The following is a 10,287-nucleotide window of genomic DNA, read 5'->3' on the forward strand; positions in this document are numbered from 1 at the left end:
TCTGTTTGTTTGTTTATCAGCCTGTCTGCCTCTCATTGTCAGCCTGTTTGTTTATTTATCTGTGTCTGTCTGTCTGTTTGTTTGTTTATCAGCCTGTCTGCCTCTCATTGTCAGCCTGTTTGTTTATTTATCAGCCTGTCTGTTTGTTTGTTTGTTTATCTGCCTGTCTGTCTCTCATTGTCAGCCTGTTTGTTCAGTAATGCTGCCCTCTGCTGTTCTCACTCATCATCACAGGAGTTCATAGACTCCTGTTGTAGATCTACAACCAATGATTAATCTCTGCAGGTTTCTTTAAACTGTGTTCACTGCACCATGAGATATTTTGCTAACAAACCCACACCCCTTTGCCCTCTGCCTGAAGGCGATAATGAAGGTCCAACCTGAAGTCCTTCAAAGTCTCCACAGGCCGCCGCTGTTTGCTGAAAGTTTCCAGGACGAAGGTTTTGTCTTTATTATGGAGTCCCAACCGAGGCTGACCTTTGACCTCCAGTCTGACAGAACGGAAACCAGACCCACCTGCTGGGCTATCGGAGCATTTTAAAGTCCAGCCACAGACGGTGAAGGATGGGCGATCATGTTTCACCTGAGATAGTTTAAAACGACTTCAACTCCTTCATACCTCAACAGAAGACAATCTGAATCTGAAAGGCGGCGGGCGACATGCATTCATTCACCTTTAGTTGAGGTTTGTTTTGGGGCCTGACGATATCAGGAAACCGATGAATGTCAGTAAATCTCATTTAACATCTTTATAAACTCAGCTAATAGGTTATATCTCCTCGTGAAAGCTTTAATCCTCCTAACTTTGTTGTTTTTACTTCACTGATTTGGAGTTTAAGTCCTGGAGTCACATAAAAACAGACTAAATCAGTGATGTGATGTCAACTTTTTAATCCTTGGTCTATTATTTTTATTTATTTATTGCAAGTGAACACCTGCAGGAGTCATTAGTTTGTGGATAAACCTAAAATAATTGTCTTGTTTTACTGAATCAAAGCAGTTTTCATGTGGAGGCAGGGTATCTGAACCCAGCATTCACAGATTACAGACACAGTCTTTATTTTCTTTAGGGTTTATGAGTTCATGCGCTCATGTGTTCATGCTTCTCTGGTTTATGGTTGTTGAGATATTCCAGTTCAGAAGCTGCAAGCCTCAACACGACGTCCTCCTCCTACTCCTTACATCAGCATCCCGAGCCCTGAGTAAACCTTTACTGTCGCTCAGATTGTTAAAACAGATTATCCTGAAACGGGAGCTTTCAAGTCATGTTTTGCTGAAAACAAAATGCCGCGCCCTTCTGCAAAATAGGTGGAAATTTGAGCCTCGATGCTTGAGAGCCATGTCGGTATTTGGACACAGCGAGGAGGACATCGTTGGGAGGATCTGGAGGTGTTTCTGTTTGGAGGAAAGAGCTCGGAGGCTTCGAGGGAGAAAACTCCCAGCCTTCATCACGAGTGTGTTGTGTGTATTTACAGCAGCGATACACAAAGACCCTCAGTCCTGTAAACAATCCAGTTAGGATAAACAACATCACAAACAGCATCAACAGAAAATGTTTTAATGAAGCATTCCAGTTTTTTTATTTTTTATTTTTATTCACATTGACTTGACATTTAGGTTATTTTTTTGTTGTTTTTTTTAGTGGTGGTTGTAGCCGGATTCCCAGAAGCAACAACCCGACCAGCCTGAGACGCCTCAGGTGGAGACATCTGTGTCAACACAACAAGACAAGTGAAGCAACTTTAAAGCACGAAAACGGACTTTCATCAGAACGCACTGAGGTTAGACCACAAGAAAAACAGTCCAAGCTGCTGATGGACATAATGTTCAGCACTCAGCAATATCATTTCCTGTCACACACAAAAAATATATATATATCCTAAATTTCAACCAATTAATACTTTCTCTTTAGTGAAGCACCGACATATAAAATCAAAGTTTCAGCTGTTCCAAAAAACTATAAAGGCTCTTATGTACGTTTATTTACATCATAAATCATGTCTGAATGCGGCAAGAAGAAGAAAAAAGAAGCTTTACAACACGTGGCGCATCCTGAACAGCCACACTGCTGGCTGAAAACTTTCCACGCTCGTGTCCCAGTACGTCACATTTACTGATGACACAATAATCTCTTCTTACTGAGCATATATTAACAGGTTTTTCACACAAACAAAGCCATGCTTACAGTGGTCAATCATTTTTCTAACATTGGCAGGGAAACGATTTTCGCTGCAGAATGTAACGTTGTAGTTGTTGCAGTCGCCAAGCTGGACTCCGGCGTCAGCAGTCTCTTTTGGAGAGACGTGGGACAGAAGGTGGTGACGTAAGCGCGTTTAAACCCTGAGTGGCAGAAGCAGTAGACCAGCGGGTCGAGCAGGCAGTCAGAGTAAGACAGAACCATGAGGCCGTCGTAGATCTGCACCACCGTGAGCTCCATTTCCTGCAAGTCCTTCAGGCGCACCGTCAGCAGCGCCACCCGGGCTGCTGTGCACGGCAGGAAGCAGATGGAGAAGACGACGACGACAGACATGACGGCAAACACAGCTCTCCTCAGCTTGGTCTTCTCCCCGACCGTCTTCTTCTTCAGCCTGTTGACGATGTGAATGGTGCAGTAAACAAGGATGAAGAAGGGGATGATGATCTGCGTGAAGAAGACGATCTGAAAACAGAAAAAGGCCTTTATTGGTACGATGGCAGCAAAGTAAGCCGTTAACAAGCCCCACTCTGATTTTACAGACTCTTACAACTATTCATATCAATATCTTTTGAATCAAAATATTTCTAAAACCTTGGATGAAACCATTGTGGCAAAAACACGAAAGTACAAAGTTTCTTACAGACAAATAGACCCATTTTAGAGCACTAAGCAAACAGATTTAGCAGCTTTTTGGCTTAAAAAAATAATTATTAAGAAGCAGTTAATCAAAATAACTTTATGGTTTGAGCTTCACCAGAAAAAGTTGTAAAATGGTGGAAAAATACAAGTCAGCTCTGTTCTCCCTCCACCAGAGACGTGACGAGATTTACTCTTATAGGTAATAATTAATAACTTAATGTTTTATCAGAAGTCAGTGGGTTTATGTAAACAGCTGCAATATGACTTTAATGTTTGAATGCAAGCAAACACATGAAACCCTCACCTACAGACTAGTAAGTGCCCCCTGCCCCCATTAACTTTTCTACAGGTTTTCTCATTATCACAGGTTTTAAAGCATTTTACTGTCTTCCCACAGATTCTCAGTTGGATTTAGTTCTGGACTTTCTAACACATGTTCTGACCCATTCCATTGTAGATGGATGTTACGGGTTGTTGCCTTGCTGGAAGGTGAACCTCCACCCCAGTCTCAAGTCTTCTGGAGCCTCTATCAGGTTTTCTGTCCTGTATTTAGTTGCATCCGTCCAGTTTCCCTGCCCCTGCTGAAGAAAAGCCTCCCCTCAGCATGAAGCTGCCACCACCATGTCTCACAGTGGAGGTGCTGTGTTCAGGGTGATGTGCAGAGTTTAAGCACCAGAGGTCAGAAGATTCAGCTTAGGTCTGATCTGAGCAGAGATCCTTCCTCCACGTCTGCTGTGTCTCTACAAATTGTCAATCTGTCTCAGAGGACAGATTTGTGGAGGACGACTAATAGTTGTCTCGTGGACAGATTGTCCCACCTGAGCTGTGGATCTCTGCAGCTCCTTCAGGTTTACCACGAGGTGCTGTCCCTGCCCAGGAGAACTGTGGCCTGTTGAATGGCTCATGGCCGTTTTATCTTTTTGCTACATTCAACAATTTCATTGCACATTTAGGACGAGCTTTAATTAAATTACATTTATACAGGAATTTTAGATTTTTAGTGTTTTACTGGTTTTGCAGATATGTGTCCAGCAACATCAAATAATAACATAAATAAATTAAAAAGATCCAGGCGAGAGAAAAAATAGGTCTGATTTCTGTTCCAATTTCATAAACTATTTACTAGATTTAGTTACAATAATTTAAACACTCAGAGTTACATTTACAGAGAGAACAAGCTTTTGTATGTACTCTAATTTAATTTGCTTTCTCCGGGTGTTTTTAGAGGGACTGTTAAATTCACTGAAGTCTGATTGATCCACTGATCAGTAAAATCAGAGTTTATAAAAATGGGTATTCTCCAGATGAAGGTCAAGCTTTTGTTCCCATTTGAATGAAACTAAAAGCTTTTTGCAGCATGATAAATACCTCTCTGACGGTGTCCGTCACATTGTGTAGATACGTCTCCACTTTCCGGCCGTGGCTGTTGCAGCACTCGAAGGTGTTGACCATTGTGGGGATGGTGAGGGGCAGCAAGAGGAGCCATATGACCAGGGAGATCTGCGGAGACTTCTTAAACATCTTGACACAGTTTTTTTTCCCGAGATGGACGACACTGAAGTAGCGATCGAGGGACAGGGTGATGAGGAAGGCGATGCTGGCCCCTCGGTTGAGGAACAGCATGAAGAGCATCATCTTACAGACCGTGTAGTTCCCGCTGCGCCTCAGGTTGTGCTGGTAATGGTGGATCTTTACAGGAAGACAGGCCACCAGCAAAAAATCAGCAACAACGATGTTGAACAGGAAGATGCTGTTGTTCTTCCAGAACTTAAATCTATAGAAGAACAGAAGAGTTTAAAACATCAACCTGAAGATTTTATTTGAGACATGCAGATATCAGCCCACCCTGAGCTTCAGTTTAACAAAAAAACTCACTCTTAACTCTCATATTTACAGATCAGAATATATGATGTTTATATTTTAAATGTGAACTAGGTCAGTTCTTTGCTTCTGTTGTTTGTTTTTTTTTATTTATGCACTGCAAGTTTCAGTTCAGGAAATGTGTGTAAAACACAGCATGTTAATGTGACTCTGAGGGCGTGAAATAAGTCTGAAACTCTGCGTGCACACAAGCTGGTTTGGCCACAAATGTAACCCAATACTGGATGGTAATTAATTTATTTGCATTGGAACCTTTTCAAGTGTGAAAACTCACATTTGTCATGTTGAAGGTACAGCTGTAAATGTAGAAATCTATATTTCTTCATATTTTTAGTTTGAGTTTGAGTTTGTGAAGCTGTTTTTCACGGCTCTGAAGGTTTCACAGTTTTTGCATGTTTGCAATTAACCAAACTGAAGCACATTTCTATGCATTTGTGATTATTTTAAGACTAGTTTCTCTTTATGTTTTAGTATATTTTCATTAACACTGAGGTTTAATGCTCTCTTGTTTATGAGCTGGTGAGTTTGAAGCAGAAATTACAGAGTTGTAGAAAAAAAATCACTTGATCTCAATTCTTAAACATCTGACTCGGGTGCCAAATGTCAGGAAATTCCCACCTGATGAGTTGTTCTTTTTTATCTTAGTGGTCTGTTTCCTGACTAACGTTTTAATTCAAGTATTGTCCTAAACTAAAGACTGGTAGTAAGACGTGTTTTTGTTTGTCCTTACTTGAAGATGAAGACGTAGAGGACCGACAGGTTGAGAGGGAGACCCAGAATGAACTCTGCAGCCATCACCCAGGAGAAGACTTGGTATGTGGCATTATTTGGTGTTCGGCAGTCATCAATTGATGAGTTTGTACTCATTTTTCGCTGGACAGTGGTGGAGCTGAAGTTGAATGTTTCGTCTGGGCTGACGGCTGCTCAGGGCTTCAGGCTTCTCTCCTCAGGAACAGATTCCTCCTCTCGCTCTTATCCGGCGAACTCAGCTGTCGCTTTCAGAGATCCTTGCGGTGATCGCGGGGCTCCGACAAGCCTTTTCCATCCATGCCAAAAGATACGGAGCAAATATGTGCCATAAACAAAAGATTCAAAGAAAGAGATCAGCGCTGAGTAGGAGAGAGAGAACCCGGTGTGAGAGAGCGCGCTCGGTTCGTGTGAGGCTGCGAATGATCCTTCAGAGAGGGAGAATTTATAGTCGTGTGGAGGTGTGGTTTCAAGAAAAGGGCTCAACTAACTGAGGCGCGTTTACATCTACTGTATGTTTTCTGGGATTCACACCAGTTTCAGAATTCCTCAGCCTTCTCTCTAGGCCTTTTAGGGACTGTTGTCATGTCAGCACACGCCACACAATTATCAGTAGAGTTCGTTTTATCTGAACCCGTGGCTTTTTGCCCAACAGTTTGAACTCACAGGCAGCACAGTGACAAAATGAAAGTATGATTTAGAAATTACTGAATGCATTTAAATATGAACCATAACTCAGCATAACTGTGAAAATGAGACGTGTTTTCTGATGCTTGCTCAAAAGTGATGTGGTCATAATTAACGTCACCACACTGATCAGAAGAAACTCGTTTTACTTTTCTCTGAAAGTTAAAAGCACATTTTAAAACATTCAACAGTTTTCTACCTTGGATGATTTATTTACAGAGTGTGCAGCGTATTCTTCAGAGATTCTCTCAGAACATTTTCAGAGCCTCGTGGTACGAAAAAAGCAGATAACTGATTTTGGTTTTTAGTTTTGAGTTGGTTTGTCGCAGAAGTTTTGTAAAGTCGGACGTGTTTATCTGCAAACATCGGTGCATGCATACGCATCACTTTGTTCAGTACATCTAATATAATGTAAAAACTGGACACAAAAGTACTGTGTGTGCGTGGGTGTGTGTTTTGTAACGAACGCTAAACAGAGTTTTGCAGACAAGGCGTTTTTAGTGTTTTCATACTTTGGTTTTTGGTTTTCCTGCCTTGATAGTAATTTTGTTGTTGTTTTTTAACTCTAGATATTCAGCACTTTGCTCCGACCTTCTTTTAAGTACCTTTGCAGTAGTAACCATAATGGATTTTTAATTGTTGATTTTTTTTATACTCCTTTGCAACAGGAAATGCAAGTAAACCATTAAAGTATTTAGTGGACCAAAGGTTGAATGGAGCCTTTCTTCTCATGTTACAGTTTAGATGGCAGCAAAGAGCAGAGCTAACATCAATCCTTTCCCAGCTCCAGACTCCATCTTTACTTCAGCAGATTTATCTTCTGGCATCCTTACAGAGGGAACCTTCTGACCATAAGAGTGGATGAGATACACAAACTGAATGGATGTATTTTAATAACGTTTTTGCCACAAAGTCTGGATTATATAAATATCATGGTGGAGAGGAACTTGGACCGTCTTACCTAAGATAAATTAGGAAAGACAGAGGTTTGTGTTTAACAACAGCATGACAAAAGTCTTGTGCCAACAGCCGGCTGTTCTGTCTATTTTCATCAGGCTGTTTCTCACATGACCTCCAAAGAATTTCCATAGATTGAAGATTTTATCTGATGCTAATTTGCAACCCAGCTGGAGATTCATTTTTTGAAATGACTCTGAAAACTCAGATCTCACAGGAGGAAGGACGTGATGGAGAACTATTGGAGGGTGGATGTCCCTGCAGACCCATGTGAATGTTTTCTGTTCATGTCTGGAGATCTTGAACTTTCTGGAGAATCTCCTGCGATTTATTATTAATATTCTTCTTGTTGATTAATATTATGGTCCTGGCTGTGAAAACTTCCCCAAAAATGTGGTTTGTAAATTTCCAGGTGGCATTTATGAGGCTGACTTTAGTGGGAGGTGGGGAGGTGGGGAGGTGGACTTTTGACCACGCTCCTGGTCTCCACTCTTGGTTATTTATTGCCTTACATGGCCGTCTCTGGGAAAAGTCATCATGGTTGTAAACTTCTTCCAGTGGAGCCCCGCCACCCCCCAAAAAGAACCTCACCAAAGGCTGCCCTGATCTGAAATCAATACATTTATCTAAAAAGAAGAAGGAGAACAGAGAAAACAGAAAAAGAAAATAAACATTGTGCCTACTGTAAGAAAGTTCACTGAAATACAAATACCCCCTTTATCATTTTTTTAGTATTTAGTGCAATTGTAGCTTTAAAGTCTGGTTTTATTTGTTTTTATTGACCTGAAATATCTGCAGAGGTCTCCTGCTGACGTTTTGATTGTGATCTTAATAAAGTCTGCAGTGATAATTTAAATTACCAGGAGAGCTCATCAGTCTCACACCATCTGAAAACTTTTGTAAATTTCACAGCTAAACTAAAAGCAAATCTCTTTTCATTTTCTCATCATAAACGTCTTTCATGAGAAAACGGTCCAGATTTGTAGATTTGTAATAAAACTGAAAACACAAAGATCTCTTCAGTGATGCGGCTGCCGTATTTGTGTGCACTTTACAGAGTCAAAAGATAATTTCACACTTTTATCAGCTTCTTGCTGGGAAATGATGAAATTTGTAATCCGCTCACTAAAAACAGAGGAAGTCTTTATCGCCTGATAGACAATGATTACACGGAGGCGGAAGTCGACATTAGTCAACATTACTTTTCAAACATGATTGTTAAAACCTTCCAGACCGGCAACACTTGACGAGCACAGAAAGGTTTTAACTGTTTTATGTGCTGTAGATTGAACATGAAAGGCCTTTCAGCCTTTTGTCAGAGTATTTACTTTCTTGTAGAATTGCATGAAGATTTTTCCGTTCAGCACGATGATTCATATAAAGTGCTGAGTTGATACTGGAGATAAACATTGACACAACACTTAGTCCTGCTTTCAAAATACAAAACTCAAACCACATCATGGTTGACTTATTGCAGAAGAGATTCTTGTTGGAGTAAATCACATTTTAAACCAATTGTTCTATTCAAGTCAAACATTAAAGTAACCCCAGGCGTCTCCTTCCTCCCTCCTGCTGCTGTCATTGGCAAACAGCGGCACTTGAACGTACCAAGCTAATCATTCAAAACTTAAACTCCACTTTCATGCTTACCAGCTTTGCTGGGCCTCATTTTACTTCTCTGTCACGCTATGTTGTAGACGTGTGGTAATGTTGCACAAAAAGCGATGCCACATTACTTCTGCAACTACCTGCGTGTTTAAACCCAGCCAGACATGTGGCGTCTTGTAGCCCTGCTCTTCGCAGCATGGCTTTCCAGAAACTGTTACTGAAAAGTTTCTTGGATGGTTCCAGTCAATCCAGTTTCTCCTGTTTTCAGTGCATGTATCTCATGTAGACAGACATGATGATACTCTACAATTAACAGAGAATGAAAGATTGTTTTTTAAGTTGCATGGTAAAGGTGAATTTTTCATAGCAGAAAAGAGAAGTAGTAAAACAGATGTATATTGTCGATAAGTAACCAAAAAAAGAGTCTGTATAGGGGACAGGAAGCTACACAAGAACCACTTCCTTTACTGGGTAATACACTCAGTCCTGAGTGCATCAACCAGCTGAAGAATAACACATTAACAAGCTTAAATGTTCCTGTTTGTCATCAGAGATAACGGTCCGAAAGAGATCTACAAACGGTGTTCAGGAAAGCAGAGACGTTTATGAACTGGATTCAACTTTTAGTCAGCAGACGGAAAGCCAACGAGTCGTGGGCTGTAAATATTTCCAGTTTCATTCCCTTGGTTTGTTTTGATAATTATCACATTTATCAGTCAGTCCCAGGCTTTTCTTCTGCCTTCTTAAAAACTCAAACTAAGAGTCGAATCAGTGATATTAAAAGTTATTCAAGTCAGTACAAGCATCAGATCAAATCAGTGACTGTTACGTTCTGCATGCCATCAATTATACATGAGGCTCCCTAAAAGAGTATTTTTGTCATATTGTTAATTCTCAGTATTGTAATATTGATCTAAAAGTCACACGGCTTTACTGGTTAAGAATTGTAGTTTCAGTATGTTTTGTGGAAGCATTGCATGTTTTGTTCAGGAAGGAACATTTATAATGGTTGAATGTGTCACAGCAGCAGTTTCTTGTTGGTATTGCAGATATTTTCAACATAATAGACCCCATAGTTATTATCTTTTTTTCCTGTTATTTTAAACAGGCATTGCTCTGATGAAGGTTGTATTTTTGAAGTCTGCTGGTGTTTTTTTTATGAGCTGAACTAACAGGAATGCGCGCTGCCCGACCGGTCTCAGCGCCGTCAGATTTAATATGAAGTCGAGCAAAAGAGAAAGTCAACCTGAGCTCTGATTTCTGTATCTCCTCAATCAGAAAATCTCAGAACATGATGTTCCAGATCCCAGAATGAGACGTTTCCACTCGGTTGTTCTCAGAGTAGGGCATTCACACCATTGTTTTCCTGTTTCTCTTTATTATTCTTTAACTATTCCGTACGTTTTTCGGCATCTATTGCAGGCCGCAATTTTTAAGCGATTTCAGCCATTCAGGTATCAAAACGTTCAGCTCGTTCAGGAGAAGGGTGCTATGACTTTTGGTATTGATATCTTTTAAGGTTTTTAAAATATTAAGGTTTTTCAGCAATTTTTTTTCTCATTGAAATACAT

At 40.5% G+C, this 10,287-nt stretch overlaps 1 protein-coding gene and 1 long non-coding RNA gene across 3 annotated transcripts in view; one reads left to right on the forward strand and one right to left on the reverse strand.

The window, feature by feature from the left end:
- LOC112449872 overlaps window positions 1–1,939 on the forward strand; it is a 4,365-nt gene extending 2,426 nt beyond the window's left edge. For both annotated transcript variants that reach the window (XR_003038412.2, XR_005234548.1), the window contains one exon: window positions 1,643–1,939. This is a non-coding gene — a long non-coding RNA (uncharacterized LOC112449872). The remainder of the gene's footprint in view (window positions 1–1,642) is intronic.
- LOC108250274 (hydroxycarboxylic acid receptor 2-like) lies at window positions 1,554–5,903 on the reverse strand. Its single transcript, XM_017440079.3, has 3 exons — window positions 5,448–5,903; window positions 4,205–4,610; window positions 1,554–2,659 (listed from the first exon to the last, which is right to left on the reverse strand). The coding sequence occupies exons 1-3, from the start codon at window positions 5,582–5,584 to the stop codon at window positions 2,195–2,197; spliced, it is 1,008 nt and encodes a 335-aa protein (XP_017295568.1). The 5' UTR covers window positions 5,585–5,903; the 3' UTR covers window positions 1,554–2,194.
- Window positions 5,904–10,287: the final 4,384 nt, after the last annotated feature.

Source organism: Kryptolebias marmoratus, linkage group LG19 (assembly GCF_001649575.2).
Source record: "Kryptolebias marmoratus isolate JLee-2015 linkage group LG19, ASM164957v2, whole genome shotgun sequence".
Taxonomy (NCBI): Eukaryota; Metazoa; Chordata; class Actinopteri; order Cyprinodontiformes; family Rivulidae; genus Kryptolebias; species Kryptolebias marmoratus.

Coding starts and splice junctions, on each gene's coding strand:
- LOC108250274 (XM_017440079.3), bottom strand. CDS start 5,584: ATGAGTACAAACTCATCAATTGATGACTGCCGAACACCAAATAATGCC. Junction 4,611..5,447: donor CTCTACGTCTTCATCTTCAA/GTAAGGACAAAC, acceptor GTTCTTCTATAG/ATTTAAGTTCTGGAAGAACA. Junction 2,660..4,204: donor TGACGGACACCGTCAGAGAG/GTATTTATCATG, acceptor TTCTGTTTTCAG/ATCGTCTTCTTCACGCAGAT.